Here is a 17,836-nt window from a genome sequence, read left to right on the forward strand (position 1 = left end):
AATGAGAAGGCTGTCTCCAAGCGCTGTCTGCACTTTGCTTGTTAGACAAAAGTTATTGAAACTCCTTCTCATCACTGACCTGTGTCAGTGCTGTGTTGGTGCAGGCTACTTGCCCATAGGTCATGTGGCTTTGGGGAGCCGACCCGGTTCGTCTCTCTGCCGTCTTCACTTTGCCCCTTTTCCCCATCATCATGCTGGATCTGTGAGTCTCTTGACCTAGCGAAGGACTACCAAGGATTTGGAGCTGCCCCCATATCCACTGGTCAAGTTGGATCAAGCAAGCTCAAGATCACCGCGAAGCCTGATTTAGGTTTTTTTTTGTTTAATTTCTTGATTGTATAAGAGATTGCATTTTTTCTGTATAAGTCATTTTAGTTCCTTTCCTTTTGATTGGGTTGCTTGAATCCTGTTTTCAATCCAAGTGTATCTTTTAAATTGCCTGTCCATCCATTGTTGGTATTTTGTTGTATAGTCGCCATGTACTTTGAGTGATTGTATTTTGAATGTATTCTTGCAATAAGATTATTTGAGGATCAACATAAGAAGCTGTCGGTTTGGATTCTTTCGAGCAGATTTTCCTTGTAAAACAATTTATTGAACCGGCACAGGTCTCCACTATGACAATCGAGTGCCAACCTGTGACAATAAATTAACACTTTTAGCACCATTCCAAAAAGGCACAAATAAAACATCCTTTGCATACCAAAGTGCCAGACGAGCACAAAAAAACTGCAACCCCTTTGGTTACCGACGTGCCATTCAGGAACAATCTAACCGGCAGGTTGTTAGTCTTGGTACAAGACGGTGTTGTTGGGATGTTTGTACAACGCGCATGCACGTACACAAACCACCAAAAGAGGGCTTTCACCGGCGGTGCATCTTCGCGGGGAGCAGTTCTTGGGTAAGTCAGGTTTGTGTGGCAAGTGGGGTCTGTGGACAGTGTATGCAGTCAACTAGCCAGTGCCCGCCAGATGCGCACCATATTACAGCTCTGGGCAACCGGCTGCTCAATAAATAAATCGGTCGGGTTCGTTGACCGTACGTTGACCGTACGTACAGAAAACTAAGTGTTTGATCTGTGCTTGCAGATAGGGAGCTGGCAGCGGGCAATTTAAGTCCGTATCGCGAAAGAACGTCTTGAGCCAAGACTAGCATGTTGTCTGAAGCGTAAGGACCTCATTTGAACACCCACTTCTGATTCGTTGCTCGACTGCGCGGAGCGGGGGGGGGGCATCGTTCGCTGCGGTATAAATACGCGATGCATTACTACTTTTTTCACCCATCTGGGTGGCACACAGCTACTGAATTAGCAATCACGGCCAAAACATGGAAAACGAAGACATTTTGCAGGAATTGTTTGCCGGTAGCGAGTACGATACGTCGTCCTCTGATGATAGCCAGCGGTACAGACGACGGCGAAGATGGTTTCTCGGCAGCAGCAAAGAGCGACGTTGGTGGAGCAAAGGTGGACCTTCATGGCGGAAACATGGGAAGACAGCGCCCGAATTTACAGGTGAGCAGTTTGATGAAGATGTCGTTCATTTCCACAATTTCCCACCTCAATGTTCGAAACAACACATGGTTAGCTTCTGTTGCAGTTCATGGATGCCAATGTTCATTTGTATATTGCTAATGTTCGCTTATCATAAAAATGACATAGATTTTTGGCTGGTAACCTTTCCGCCTGAGCTTGACAATACTGTAGCTAAGCAAATTTTGTGCTTAGCAGCTTCCTGAAATTGGCCCAGCACGTGGTAGTGTAGACTACACGCAGTACTCTACACAAGTCTGCTTACCAGACCCAAACGATCTACATGTAGCGTGTGTGATGGATGACAAACAGTTGTTATGGCAGGGAAACTTGTCTATGTTTATCAAACAACTGTGACTAGACCAACGCGTGCGTTTTTTGCCCGATGTTTTGTGCGGGATGATGGAGTACGCATTTCTGAATCTCCAAATTCGTGCCGACAGTAACAATATCATTTTCGAAAATGTTTATCTTTTAAGATGTTGTAAAATTAGTTTTAAGAAATGAACTCATCGTTGACATTACCTTTTGTGATGAGTAAAAGATTAAAGATTATTTTTGGATTTCTCAATGTTTGCAATATCACTAAAAAGGGAAAACAAGTTTAAAAGCCATAATGGGCCATTCTGATGTAGGATTCTGCATGAATTTGATACACGTTTCCTGATGTGCATCTTTATCATGAAAATCGCCCCCAAAGAGTTTTGAAAAGCTTTGAAAGTATGAAAAGCGAGGGGTGGGTCACAACATATGACTCTATATGGTAAATGTTCTCGATATTGATGTAAATCTGGACTGTTCATTCAGATTGGCATATTTATGCCTTTAAAAAATATTTTCCTTTGTATAAGTGATACTGAATGCATTTTTAGTCGTAGAAGGTGTGAACAGGTCTTCACAATCCGCTTTAATTTTTTGCTCACCACAAAAAGTTGGGTATGATTAAATAGCCACCCCCCAAAAAATAATAAATGGTGGGGGATAAATCCCGCCCATTCCCCAGGGATTTACGCCCATGTACGTAGCGCACGTCACATGTTAGCGCAAACTCATGATTTTACTCTCGCATATGCAGAGAAAACATGAAATAACATAACATTTCACGAAGAACGAGCAATGTATTACCTTAAAGTATTTGGTTACAATCCTTATCAAATTCTGCAAAATTACGTTAGGCCTGGTATGAAACCAATGGCGGCAGCAAGATCGACGGGCGTAAATCCTGGTTGGGATAGGGTTCAATATCCCCCACTTTTTTGGGGGGCGGGAAGGGATGGGCTATTGAATCATCGACCCATTTTTGTGGTGAGCAAAAATGACACACTGCCACCTCGAAGTGTTAAAGCGGATTGTGAAGAATGTTTCAGACTTCTGACAACTACTAAATGCATTCTGTATCACTCAAAAATGGAAAAACAATCTTTAAAAGCAATAAAATAGTACAGATGCACATCAATATCTTACAACGTACATGATATCTTTTATGATATCGATCGCATAGGGTCATAAGGTGTCACCCCCCCCACGCGCTTTTCTATTTTTCATGACTGGGCAAGTCATTCCCACCACCTTTCGCCATCCCCCAAATTCCGGCACAGATTTACGCCACTGGTTGGACTAATGGAGACGAACCTCGGTCCTGGGATGTGTGTTTAATTTTTACCCTTTTTTAGATTACTCTTTTTCTCATAAGCAGCGGACATATGGGCAACAGTGTAACGTCATTGCTATAAATATAGAAAAAATAGGACTCATGCATGTCCACACTGGGTTGAAACGCTTGCCTTTGTCAAATTCTGTCAGGAAAAAGTCCACCGTCCTAGAGGTATCTCAATTAGTCGGAATCTTTTAGTCTGGGAGCCAGACTACCCCAATTCGTTGGCTGTGACTGAAATTACTGGACGCAAGATATTGTTCGTAAAATCAGTGCCCAAAATTTAACTTTCCTGACGTCGTTGGCGGAATTCAGATCCCGAAATGGGTAAGTCGGCCCATCCCTATTTCATTTTACGTACTGATGAAGTATTTAAGGGTTGAACTGCACTCGTTATGAGCGATTATTGACCGGATAGAAACCCTGTCCGTTCAGCTTCCTTCGTGTGCAAGATCAATATCACACGCAGGCTCACAAGCGACTTTTTTTTTTCTCCGAGGAAGGCAAAGTAATATTCACGAATTACTCACGAGGCTTGCGTTTATACCCTCAGTGTGATAGCAACATAATAATGTGCAGGGCTACTGCGTGTGTATAGCGAATGGCCACCCTGGCAGCAGACGCCATTGCCTACCATTAGGTAGCACTACATTAACATAATTGTTTGGCCCATGGCGCGGCTTAAATCCATGCCGGCACGAAGGGAGGTGATGGATGGCAACGCTAAAATGGACCAGTCGATGTAAATTTCAAATTCTTGCGGTGCAAGCAGTGCGTTGTGTCCCACAACCCTCGTTTGTACTTCAGTTTACCTTGTTTATTTTTTTTCTTAGGGAGAAATGTCAATTAATGTTGCAGTACTGATTCGTGCACCAAAACGACAGGATTTGTTTCTGTACCCTAATCTCTTTTAGCTTGTAGTTTGTGAAAGTCAATGACATGAAGCCTGTGGATAGCCTTTTTCGATATGTAAATTTAGCGTTCACGGTCTGTTCAGAAAAAAAATGTGTAGGACTATCTTAATTACACTCCACGAAAAAGCTCCAACATTATATAGGCTCAGCTCAGAGAGGGGACACCGATGGCAAATCTCCCCATAAATTTCGCTCTATGCATGTTAAAGGGAAGCTAAAACAATGAAACCCCAAAATTCAGTTTTGTGTCTCAGTTGTCACCTCATTTTCACTTAACGTTTTCACTATTTCAAAGGACACTGCCTTTTGCTTTTATGCTAATGAGTATATATATGCACTAGCAGTGCTACATTGGTTTGTTCACAAACCATTTCATTAGGCTGTCAGCCGAAAATTTTAGGACGCCCAGAAAATGACTTTCGTTTTAAAAATTCTAGGCAAGTTGAAAGTAGAGAGTATAAGATAATTCGAGGGTTCTGAATCTAGATATGAGTGCCCCCAGACACCAAACTTGTACGGTACGTTTTGGCTGTAGCTACGTAGAAGCCCAGGCTTTAAAGGTGAACACGGCTCCAATTATTTTGAAGTGTTTACGTGCTTCACAATGAAGTCAGATGAGAGATTCATTCAAAGCGAGGCAAATACAGTGACTTATTTCGTATTTACAAAGCAATGTTCAAATGTATTTATTGGGGAGGGGTTCATTGGCAGTACCAGAAAATCAAAGATGCATCAATAAAGAGTTTCCTAGAGAACTGAAGAGACATTGATCTTATGCATTGTTGGTGGGGTAAAAGTTGTACATAATTCGTGGGGCCATGTTCTAGTCACAACAAAAAGCCACTACAGATTATACCAGTAGATCAAAGGTGTCTGTACAAATTAAGGGTGCAGGGTGCAACAAAAGACTGCCCGAGAATGAAGGGGCATTTGATTTTTACTGTGTTTGGTGGAATACAAGTTAACGCTGAACAAGAAAAGAATTAGTGGGGCTATGCCGGCAAATTAAAGGTGTATAACAGCAATTGAATTTGCACCGCAAGATGTAATAAAAGGTTTTTAGAGACATTTAATATTTGCCATATTTGGTGTTGTAGGAGCTATCGCCCAAATGGGGCGATTCAAAATAGTGCACTACCAAGAGTTTGCAGCACTTTGGCCAATCATAACGCGCGAAATTTGTCGACCCACTCCAAACGCGCATTGGGTCGACAAATTTCGCTCATTGTGATTGGCCAACGTGTTGCAAACACTCGGCGGCGAACCACTGTGAAACGACCGTATTGCAGAATTAATGAGGACTGTCTGAATTTTTTTGACAAAGCTGTGACAGAATTAAAGGTAGTACCAATCAATGACGCAGCTGTGGTTGTATTTATGTTCACATAAATGAAGAGAAAAAAACGAAGGAGCAGAGTAAATGGTCAGCTTGACCTATGATATGCTATGCAGCTAACAGTGTAAATTTCCATGGTCTGTGAATTAGGCGTAGACATCTGTGAAAGTGAAACCTAGGGGCAAAAATGACCATGGAGAAGGGGAGCATTAGGAAAAGGCCCATGTTACATCCTGTCTTGGACATTTCTGAAAAAAAGCTGTATACTCTAATGATATTTGGGTGAGGCTATTAAGCAGATGTGATTAAACAATATCTCCAAGATTCCTCAAAAGGATAACGGTAAAACTTTCCCATTTCCATTTCTGAAGAAGACCTATTGTGCTTTTGGACTGAAAATGCCTTGAACTCCTGAGTTCAAAATGGCCGTCATATCTGACCGAATACGTACAAAAGCAGTTATATTTCACCTAATATGCATGTTTTTACAATACAGTTTACCTTTGACCCTAGTTTTAAAATAGAAGTATGGAGTTTGTCGAAAAGTTGAACCACATTCAATAAAATGTCATTAAAAATAAGAATGCAGCATCACAGATTGGGGGCCAGCGACTGTCAACTTTGCCTAATAAAGTGCATGTACATGATTATAGGAGTGAACTCTTTTCCTCTGTTTCCATTTAGCTCCTTCTTTCCAGACCCCCCTCTTCACCTGTAGTGGTCACTTTTTTAAGCTTGGATTGGGTCATGCTGCTCTAACGCTTCAAGGGTTACCCTTGCAGCTTCATAAGTTTGTAAATGGGAACAAAATGCATTTTTCAACTATTTTAAAACAAACAAAACAAAACAAGCTGCCACCTTAATATGGTACGGTTTTATTAAAGAAAAAAAAAAACCCAAAGCAGACCGAAGTGGAAATAAGATGAAAGTGAACTGTGGGTAAATACGGCATCCCTTTCCACACCTCTAGTTTCATTGCAATAGAATGATAAATGATGCTTTTTGTGGCATGTTTTACGGCTCTGAACGTCTGTTCCTGTAATCCTTGTCTCTCTTTTCACCCGTTCCAACTACCCACCGCTACTTGTAAGTGAGGCCTGTGCAGCAAAACAGCCATGCTCTAACGGTGATCGATGCTAACAACATTAAGCAAACTTATAAGTGAGGCTTGCTCGAGCCTTCTGCTTGCACATTGTTTGACACCGACTAGCCTCACTTATAAGTATGCCACTGTATTGCATTATATGCAATAATATATTAGTATCACAGTTCTTGCAGGCGTCACTTCATAAGTAGCGGCGGGTACTTGGACGGGCGCTTTTTTCCTTCAGTGTATTTGTTTTAACCCAGGGTCTAGCTGATTTGATTTTTTCAATAGTCGACTTAAGACCACAACAAAAATATGCATACATGTATATATCTAAACGAATAATATATCAAGTCCCTATGGCTCTCTTGGTAGATTTGTTTTTGAAAGGGGGTCCAAAAGTGGAACAATGAAAGTAAGCATGCATTGAGGCAGATAATTGTGGAACGAATTAATGTGATTAGCGTATTCAAGAGCGGTTCAGTCAATCGAAGAAGCATTGTTATGCGCGTTTCCTTTTAAAAACAATGACATTTTGGACAGAGAAAGTCTCTTCACCAGCTTCATACTTGCAGTCAGACGTTCTAATTTGTACCTGCCAGATAACTGGCCTCTGCTCCAGTTAAGTTTCAAGAACATGATGCATTTATTTGGAGCTACGCGTATAAGCTGTCGTAACTCGATGCCAGTTCCTCTATCTTGCGTTGGCAGTTGTCATTGTCTTGTACGGTAGATGGTCCTGCATTTTCTTTTTAGTTGAAATCCTCATTGCAATGATCTTAGATTCACCGTGAAACAATCGTGATTACCTTATGAGAAAACAAGGTTGGGTGATTTGAGCAAATTTTCTTCATACTTGGTACAAGGTTTAAGTCTGCGTTTCATTTTCGCTGCGAAGGCTCAAAATTTGAACCCAATTCTCGCAAGAGTGAAACTTTTGTTACGGGGGGACTCACAGGACGGCTTCAGTGTGCGAAAATCTGCATGCAGACCCAAAGTCAGGTTGCCTTTAGGTGTTAAGATGAAAGTAAATGGTAGAATTTTCAGCTGATGGTCAAGGATACATGTTTTAAAGATTTTGCTGTCGAATGTTCTCTTCTTTGGGGATCCTTGTGAATAAAACAAAATGAAAGCAATAATGATCAACCCTTTCTCAAACTTATGTTTAGTCAATATGTATTCACAATCTGATCAGAAAAATCTGTGCACTGAACAATGTCTTCAAAGATGACGTCACAGCATCAGCACCCTCAGCTGTCAAGGAGATCGAGCGTGCATAAGTTAAATTAGACGTGTGTGTAATTTTCAGACATTGAAGAAGAGTATAAAATTGCAGAAAATCTCAGGGCTAAAAACTAATTGCAGCAACACTCTAATATCATTGGAGAGATAGCTGCTGTAACAGTTGTTTCCTATGCTCCATATTGTTTCGGGGGGGGGACAACTTCTTTTTCTTTCACAGCTTTTCTCTAGGGTGAGGTTGCATTTGGGGACCTTTTCCACGCCAATAGCACTTAATAAAAAATGCCTTTTCATGTCTTCCAACGTATCTCATGGGGGGTGCATGGTCCCCTATGGTCTCAGTCTCTGGATCTGTCGTTGAGTTTGTATGTTTGTATATGGAGACCGACCTAAAACTCCTCATGGAGTCTCAAGTACACTTAATACTGGTCGGGCAAACGTAGCAAAAAGCTCTTTGATGTTAACCTTCCTCTCATACAATCGATGCGTGGCTGATATGTGACTCATCAGTGCAAGAAGCACCGGGTACCGTCGCACAAGCCAGCGGCGAATAAACATGCAGCTATCACGAAGAATCTTGTCTCCTTCAATTTGCGACCGGGTTCAATTTCGCAATGGGGCCAATTTCAAGGCGGCACCAGTAAGATAAGGCCGGTTTATATTCGGCGCTAATGCTAACAAGGATGCAAAATTGTGAGGCCATATCAAACATTCGTAGAACATATTTCAACTCAGCCGAATTTTTTCTGCAAATCTTTCCGGACGTCAAATTTACTTTGCTTTAACATTCATCTGTAGTCTGAAGAGGCCTTTAATTGGAGGTTATTCTGGTATTGCAATAGGTCGCATTGAAATCACTCCCAAATTACTCCCCATCGTCCCGGTGCTGTGTTTGCGATTATTTCCATGGTCCCAGTTTTGAAGTTTTAATAAAAATTTCCAATGTCTTAGTTAAATAAACATATCAACTTTGAAAAGGTTTGCTATCAGAGGAAAAGCCGTCTGCATACAAACGGTCCGAGGAACAGAATTTCACACTTTGTGTTCCGGGGTTAGGGCACTCTCTGCCCATGGCAGCCTCGGTCTATAACTCTATTGATATAATTCATCATTGCTCCATTTTCGTGGTCTGCGCCTTCAATAAAAGGGTTTTCTCTTGCCGCTGCCATGTTTCAGTGCAATCAATACAACTAGGAGGAGTTATGCCCACACATTTTACTAAAGGCCGGTTCATGTAATATATATGTACTTTTTGTAAATGCAAAAACGAAGCGAATTTGACATCACAAAAGTTTTTTGCTTCGAAATTTCGCCTAAGTTGAATTGTGTTCAACTTTTTACGAATTTGCTGGGCACGAAACAAGACTATAGTTCAAATGTTACCAAAATAAAAACAAACAGACAAAAATGAAGGATTTAACCACTCCTGTTGGTTGAACTTACCCGTCCCCAGTGGTTTGATTCTATCTCTTTCTACATTAACCCCCAAACTGCAGTTAAGTGGTTTTATTAAATTAAGGTTTTGTTCAGTTCGTATTTTGTTTGGGTTTGATTGGTTTTGTTTCTTGAAGTGCATGTTGGTTTGTGCGTGTTACTCTGTCCATTCTTTTGTAGTAACAATTAAGGGCTACTACTGGTAGCTTTCGAGATGGGTTTGATGTGATTGTTTTGGTTTCTTTAGGTTTGTCTGGATTGGTTGATTAGACAACTTACGTTGCTCGTGCAAAGGAATCTAGTTCAGCTACGTTTTATGTTGCTTTGCAGATATCAATAAAAGACCTCTAATATCAGCAAAAATAATGGCACTGCTAGGGATAAAGAGAAGTTGATTAAAGCCAGGAAAATGTCCAAATGGGCTACGCCTACGCCAATCACAGTTAATTTTAACATTCAGCAAACATTCCTTTTTCGCGACTTGCTGCTGTTCTATCACAGAAAGGCGGAAATCGTGTACAGAATGCACACTTATGCTGATGACAAAAATGTGGGGAAAAACTGGGGCCCCAGACTGTTATCTTCCAGCGACTGTATGGTAAATTTACTTGTCCTTCTTTTTATCATTTTCTTGTAGAGAGGAAGTTGTTGGCCGTTCTTTTTGTTCTTTCCGGAAGTTTTGAAGGTATTTGAAATTTTTGTTTCTGGGTGTTTTTCATGAGTAAAAAAATAGAATAGAATAAAAGTTTTATACTGAGAACCCATCAAAAGTGGAGGAAAACTGCAATAAGTTAGAGGCATTGCCTACATTGTAATCTTCTATTCCTTTTAGTTTGTTTTTGTTTAATATCTTCCAAAGATGAATTCCCCTTAAATCCCCCTTAAAACCTCCCCTCTGGAATCCCCCGCCACACCCATGTTTGTATGCTCTTGATGATTGGTGGCGCTATCTCGGCGTAGAGTAGATGTGGTTTTGTGTTGAAATGATATCTGGTATTCGGTCGGACGTTGCGTATATGCGTCGCAAATGTTATCCCAAACGGGACCCGTGTAGAGATTTTTTCACCTCAATAGTTTCTTCATATTTTGATTGAAGCGCTTGCTCTCAAGTGTCACGTCTGTCCCTTTTACGGACTTTGCAAGGATGGTGAAGCCGGAGAAGTACAGACGTGTGACAATGTCGGTGGCGCAGTTGAGACTCAATGCTTGAAATTTGATGGGGAATACTCTGCGAGATATGAAGGTGGGTTTGTTATTTTCTGTTCCCCTTGCATCTCTCGTCTTGTTTTGTCTTATTCCACCGCCGGGCAAACCGTCTGGTGTCATCAGCTTATGTCTTGTTTGACTTGTCTAGTCACGGTCTCAGTACATCTGGTCTTGTTGAGTCCTATATTATCTTTGCCTGTATTGTCGATTCTTGTAGGGTAGTGTCGCATTATGTCTTCTCATGTTGCGTCTCCACCGTAAGCCGCCGTACCCGAACGGGAAAATCCGTCTGAAAAATGAAAAAAGGTAACTTTGGTATAAAACCGTAAATCCTGGGCCCGGCCCTTGTACCGCAACCGGGAGGTTGCAATTGAAAAACTCACAAAAGCAGAGTAGGGCAACGGGCCTTTAACCCATACTATGTGTGTGGGGGGGGGGGATCGAGTGAGAAGGAAGCACGGACAGAAACAATACATCAGTGTGCCCAAGTCTTTGGTATAATATTCACAGATGTGAGGGGCTATTGTATATCAAGATAAGCATCAGGCGATTTCTAGTACCAAACGCTACAGATTTGTTCCATATTCTACAGACATACATCCCAAGCACTTTTTGAGGGGGGGTGGCGTTTTTATACCCTCCCCCACTTTTCTGGTAGTGATCAAACTAGAATCGATTATTTTGAACTTAACCTCACAGTGGAAACCGGAGAAGAGAACGGGCAGAAACGTTAAACGCATCATTCTATTGAAAGGTCTAAACAGACAATCAAGCATACATCCGATGCGTTCGAGTGGCTTTCACGGGCAATCCTGGCCTGAGTTGGTCAAATATGCCGTCTGTAAGAAAAGAGAGACTGTGGGGACGAAGTCTAACCTGAGTCAACTCCAGGAAACTGCCGGTGCACAAAGTCAACCAATTTTGGCTCGGTGGCCTTTTCCTCGTTTTTCACCTAGATGGGGACCTGAATTAGTTTTTGGTCTCTACCCTTTTTTCCATGTGGGTTTTCTCTGAAATACTAATTTGAAGTTTTTCCCCGCCTCCAAACCTAATATGTCTTTATTGGCTCCTTCGTTGTTATGCGTAGTCTTCCAGTATAGAATTGAGTGCGCTGTTAGATGAACAAAATAATATATAAACAATATCACAGGAAGGCCTCTAATGCAATGTGATGCCCCACCCCTTGTTTTCGCTATTCCAAAGGCTTAACAACTGGATTGCGCCCATCAATTAGAATGGATACCGTCCCACTCCCATAGCAGAGTGTGCTTTTCAAGTGTTGGGTAGCAAAATGAAGCCAACTTTAGTACTCCACACAAAATGTAGTCTAATTGCACTGTATATTTAGTGACTGACGCTTTTATGACATGCTTTACTGTGGGGAGACGCCATGTTTGTTGATGATTGAAACCCACATTAGATCCCGTGACTTAGTTGGCGCAATCGGTCTATTCCCTCCACTCACCGGCAGGATTACGCCCTAGAAACCTTCAGATCAAATTTGTTTGTCTCACTTGTCACCACCACTAGTTACTGTTCCGTGAGTTACATAGAAAACAGCATGTAGCACCAGAATAACAGTTGCTTCACCATCAGTAGCATTGTTGTTGATTTTTTTCTAGACAATGTTGGTGGTAATTCCATAAAGTACCGGGATTCGTGATGGCTTTGTGTCGTAATTTACAAGCCAAATAGAATTTACAACGATAGAGATTAACAATTAGCAGTTTTTATTAACTGACAAACTTTCCAGGAGCGACCATGAGCTTCAGTGGTGTCATTCGAATTTGCAGCTACACACTGAAGGATTCCGATACCCCTCCCCTCAGCTGCCTGTCCAGTAGTGAAAGCGATGCCTACATGAAGCACAGCCTCCAGGTTGCCTCGGAGCTGGTGCCCAGTATTAGTCACTTAACTGTCGACGTCACGTCTGGCCACGCATGCTTCTGCAACACCGACGGCTGCAACGGCGTAGACTCCGCCAAGCCGTTTCTCTCTCTGATCCTGGTTGGTTTGTTACATCTGCTTGTGATGTAAAATGCGTATAGGCGTCCAATAAAAAGCCGTGTTGTAGTGGAGTACATTCCCACGAGTGAGAGTACGAATTCTTTACATTGATTTCCGGTACAATGTATAGAACTTGTCTTGCGAGTACTACTATGGATACGAGTACGTAAGGAGTAGGCCAACGAGTACCAAACTGGACTCGGGTATGAGTATAAGAAATAGTAAAACAAAAAAAGTAGAGATAATATGTGTATCGTGATTGGACCTTCAACAGTTTGGCTTGTCCAGATCGTGCTTATTCGGCCATTTCATATCCGAGTTCCTGATATAGAGTTATCATTCATAAACAGACGGTCTGCCTATTCAACACTGTGCAACGTGACCCTGTGTTATCGTTTTGCTATGCACGATGCGATTTGATAATGCCCGCTAACGGGCATTATCAATAATGCCCGCTAACGGGCATTATCAATATTCTGTATTATTATTGTTATCTATGCTGGTTCGCCCGAATGCAACTTAATTGCACCATTTTAGCACCATAACTATAAGCATTGCAACTTCCTTCCCTCATGCCTATAATCCACCTGCATGGCTGAGGCAAGTAGGCCTAAAGGGCAAGACATTAGACCTGCTAACGCGTGGAGCTAGGACCTAGTTCTACAGCCGAGGGTAATTGGTGGCTGGCTTCGAACTCCTGATAAAGATTTTCAACTGATGGGTCAGTTGCAAATCCAAACCATTGGGCCACGTGGCCTACAAACCCAAGTTGAAACTTTTTATCTTTCAGAAATATGTCGTGTAATGTCCTTAACTGTAAAATTCATGTAGCCTACATATCTTTGTCAGGGCTGTTACACCACATCATGCCCTCGGAATCAGTAGTGACCGCAAAATCCAATCCCCATGTGGATCTGGATGGAAACCAAACCAAAGGTTCTCAGGTAAAAGGTGAGAAAAGTATTGTATGATGCCAGCCCAATATGTGTAAGCTAATTTTCGCCTAGGAGCGAAATGGGTATAAGCGCCTATGTTTGGTCTTCATTTACCAGTAAAACCTTAAGATGTATAATTAGAGTATGCTTGTATTGTCTGATAAGTAAAAAGTACCGTAAGCATTAGTGTCTGTATGCTGTTCTCACAATCCTGTATTCTGTCCGGTCTAACTCGCAGGGGGATGTCCCGTTTACCTGAAGCATGTGTTCACGTTAAAATCGTTCACCGGGGTAACTTTGGGAGGTTAAAATCCTCATCGTCTCCGACTTTCCTAAAAACAAATAGGCCTATTTCTAATCAATTCAAATCAAATCAGTGATCATTTATTTCCACATATAACAATATATTGGATACTTGGCAGAAGAAAATATAAATTACATGTCATATGTGGAGGGATCCCGTAAGAAACAATGTTTGTCGAGAATGGGAACTCTTTAAACATATATCCTCAAGTCTGAGTGTAAGATTTTAAGATTTTATTTTTCACATTTGATTGGATATTTTGTCATAAGTCGAATTTAATAGTATCAAACATCCATCCACTTCTTTTAACTGTGAGTTAGAGCTTAATTAAGTGCTGCAAAAGTTATCCATTGACTTGGGACAACTGTGGCAAGTTCCTAGAATTTAATGATAAGAAAAAAAACCAAAGAAAAAAGAATTATAGCAGAGTTTTGCACGTAAACAGTCCTTCAGACCAAGCTTCCAGGTGTATTTTCTGATACAATTACTCTCATAGAGTCATTTAAGAGAATCGCAAGGATATGACGACTATAACCAAGGGATGAGGAATGTGCCAAAGTGAACCCCGGCTGCCAAAGTTACGTCGGTTTACGAAAGTATGTTTTCAAGAATTGTGTAAAGGTAGCAATAATCACTCAAAGTTACGATATTTGCGGGAAAATTAGGAAAGTTGCACAAGTAAACATTGGAAAAACGAGACATTGCAGACATTTCAGAACCTTAATGGCCATCTACCGGTACGTGAAACGGAGGAATTCCTCCCAGTTTGGTCACATGATGAAGTGGCGGCTACCAGATCTAAAGATCCTCCAAAACGGTCGATACCTTTGGTTTGGAGACCAGACCAGGTCAGTTGCCGACTACACACCAGGTTGATGGATAGCTGTGCAGTTTTTTTTGGATTCGCACAAATTCACAGAATTGCAATGCAATACACCGCTGTCGTTTTTCCTATTATTTATACATAGACGGCCAGAGTGTGTCAAGCTGTCACCCTTGGTTATAGTTTCGGGTTTTGCCTCAAAATGTACAATCGCCCCATTACGTTTGTCCTTTCAACGGAGGTCGTAGCTTTATTTATTTAGAAGCAAAATTTATTATGTGGTGCACGAGTAGTGAGAAAGTTGCTCAAAAAAGCTCATCAGTTGACTCGAAAAGAGTAAAACCACCCAAGAAGAGTGAAAAACAACTCCAAAAAGTGAAAAAAGAAGAGCCGTTTTGTACAAGTCTTTTTCGAGTTGTCCTTTAAACGGCTCCTTGGTAGAGTGTAAATTTACAGTTTACTCTTTGGGAGTGGTTTTCACTCTTCTAGTGGAGTGAGTGGACTCACTCGTTTTGAGAATGAGTTTTTCAATCGTATGCATTAAGAGGTGTTTTGAGTGATATCCTACATTTCTGAACATTTTTAGTGAATTATTTTTTGACTTTTATGTTGACAGCTAGTCATCGTGTTGGCAGCCACCTGTATGCAAAAACACGACTGTGACGTTAAAAAGAAGACTCAGACAAAGAGCACAAACTTACAGTGCATTCGATCAGTCGAACAGGCATACAGGTGCACAGGCCTGAAAAGTATTGACAAGCACAGCTGAGTAGTGTGGGGGGTTTAGTATACTTATGCATATTAATGAGACCTTTTGCCATTTTTGTCGCAAAGGTCAAACTGTACCAAACAGTCCCCCCTACTCTGCTGTTAACGCAGTGAGTTATTACAATAACAACTATATTTATAAAGCATTTCATCTAACTTCTGAGTTGTTCATTCTATCTGAAATGTTTGCAAAGTTTCATGACGCATAGTCAATAATGCGATCAACTGAGAACATTCATAGCCAACATAAAAGTTTTTTCCTCGTTAAGTCGGGTCACCGTTTGCCAAGAATGGCCACAATTGCTCAGACATCCGATTCATTAAAAGTAACAGGCAAACTGTACTACTGATTAAAATAATCACATACTTTTGTCAAAAACATGAATGGAATTTTACTCAACTTCAACAGTGTTTCATTCAATAATGCACTCCAGTGCTTGTTTTGTCTTCCTTAAGAAAACGTCTCGTTGAGAAACTGATGCTTGGAGAGGCGCTTTTTGAAGCAATAAAATACCATACGATGCGTGTTTCCTCTGGTAATTTCATTGTTACTTGTGCTGTATTGTGTGGTTTGAAAACTATTTGTACACAATAAATAAAATTACATGTAGACCACAGCCATTATTCAACACACGCCGGACGCACAGAACCTCTTAATCCCAGGAGGAATCCACACACAACTACAACACACAAGGGAACCCCTCATTTTTTGCAGATTATAACTGGCAATGCCATTATTTACTACAGATATGTCACACTAAGCACACTACTCCCTTGAAGACGCTCTTTGCTTTGATTTCAAGCAGAACGTGCGCGCTGCGACGAACGACGAACACCTTGTCCAAGGTTAAGTCCAGATAAGCGCACAGGGATCAATAGTATAAGATTTTATTCAAAAAACTGTTGGTGGAATTCTACTCCTCATGAAATAGTGTATGAAAACGTATCAGAAAACTATTTTAGATGCTCTCTTTGAAAGGTGCATTTTGTAATATTTTAGATTCTCCATAATTTTCTTTAAAAACCAGGCGGGGCCTTTGTGCTTTGTCATCACAGGAACACACTCTACATTTTAGGGGCTTCAGTTTAATTTGTTAATCAAAAGGCTGCTTGCTCTAAAGGGCCTGTGAGGAAACTGTGGTCTCTGGCCAACTACCATAAAAACAGATAATGGTTGATGTCTCAGACATCACATTTTTGCTGCGAATACGAAAACACAAGTTACCATAATAATCAAAAGGCACCAAAATGCCTTTTAAATAGCACAACAAAAACAGAAACCTAGGCTTAATGAAAACAGAATTGCCTCTTAACATGACATTGCAAGAGTATACAGCCTTATAAGCTTCCATCAAAATTAGTGGAAGCAACATAGTTGTAACATGGAAATTATGTATCTTCGTCCATTGCTAGATTATTAATTACACAAAATTTTATGATCCAAATCCTACAAGGAGAATGAGTGACATGACCTTCAGTCACCTGAGACCTGTGGACCTATTCGTTCTTTCCACACTGCCGCCATAGGTATGCAGAGTTCCGATCTTAGAATTGCGTCAACACCACTTTTCAAATACCATTGTCCAATCACCAGCTCGTGTGAAGATGGTCACGGAGGCTCTGCATGCCGATGGCGTCAGCGCGCAGAGAGGGAATGGATGCTTCAATGGATCACAACACGGTGACATTTATCGACTTTACTACATCATTTCATCAGAAATGACTGTACCCAGAGACCGAACAGCCTATGGAAAACCAGTGTTGTTACGAGTTACTTATCACTCATATGGTATGACTCGAGTCGAGTCAGAGCGTTCCCTTGGCGACGTTTGTAATTGACAAAATAGAGCAGTTCACAAATAAATTCTATATTATGTGCGCATATTCATAAATGGCAAATGAAGGCAACAGGGGTTCAAATTTCAATGTAATTTTCTCTCAGCTTCTGCGCCTTTTCACTTCTGTCTTCGTAATATCCTTTCTCATGGAGCAGAACCCAAGCAGCACCAGCTAATTGGTTCGGCCCAGCTATGGCAAGATCTTGCAGGACTGGTCAGCCCAACCCTGGCATGCTGCAGCTGGACCACCCCTGGCCGCCCTGGGCCTACTGATGCCAGCCTGGTTCCAAGAACTTTATATACCCAGCTGGGTCAGGGTTGGCACCAGGCAGGTGCTAGGTTCAAATCAAAAATCGAAACTAATGCAAACTTACTGTAGGCTACATGGAGGAGTTAGAGTGTGGTCCCTGATCATCATGCCACTGATTATCTGCATATCGTAATTGTCAATACACAATGTTTCAACATCAATAATTACACTAATGTAATTTCCTAGAAGCTCGTTTGGCGGCCACTGCCCTTTCATGGTTCACGAACGACTATGAAATGCGGTGGAACGGCTCCCAAGAAAAACAAGCACTCCACACTAACATGCTGTTTAACCGATGGCAGTGCGTCTGCTCGCGGCGGTTGTTTTGAGTTGGTTCTACTGAGTGTTGAATATTAACATTTAACTGGTTGCTGCTACGGTAAGATTGCATTATTAATTAACCCATGTGTCGCGCTGGACATGAACATTTTACAAATAGTGACTCCG

At 41.4% G+C, this 17,836-nt stretch overlaps 1 protein-coding gene across 2 annotated transcripts; it reads left to right on the top strand.

Moving 5' to 3' along the window:
* The first annotated feature begins 1,210 nt into the window (after positions 1–1,210).
* LOC110985024 (uncharacterized) lies at positions 1,211–15,781 on the top strand. Of its 2 annotated transcripts, none has more exons than XM_087141839.1 (4): positions 1,211–1,513; positions 9,836–9,883; positions 10,295–10,441; positions 12,158–15,781. In XM_087141839.1, the coding sequence occupies exons 1-4, from the start codon at positions 1,327–1,329 to the stop codon at positions 12,439–12,441; spliced, it is 666 nt and encodes a 221-aa protein (XP_086997965.1). In that variant the 5' UTR covers positions 1,211–1,326; the 3' UTR covers positions 12,442–15,781. The 2 variants fall into 2 exon arrangements, with proteins under 2 accessions (XP_086997965.1, XP_022101407.2); XM_022245715.2 differs by lacking the exon at positions 1,211–1,513 and adding an exon at positions 3,382–3,512.
* Positions 15,782–17,836: the final 2,055 nt, after the last annotated feature.

Source organism: Acanthaster planci, linkage group LG10 (genome assembly GCF_054643075.1).
Source record: "Acanthaster planci isolate LZ-2023a linkage group LG10, COTS_SCS, whole genome shotgun sequence".
Taxonomy (NCBI): Eukaryota; Metazoa; Echinodermata; class Asteroidea; order Valvatida; family Acanthasteridae; genus Acanthaster; species Acanthaster planci.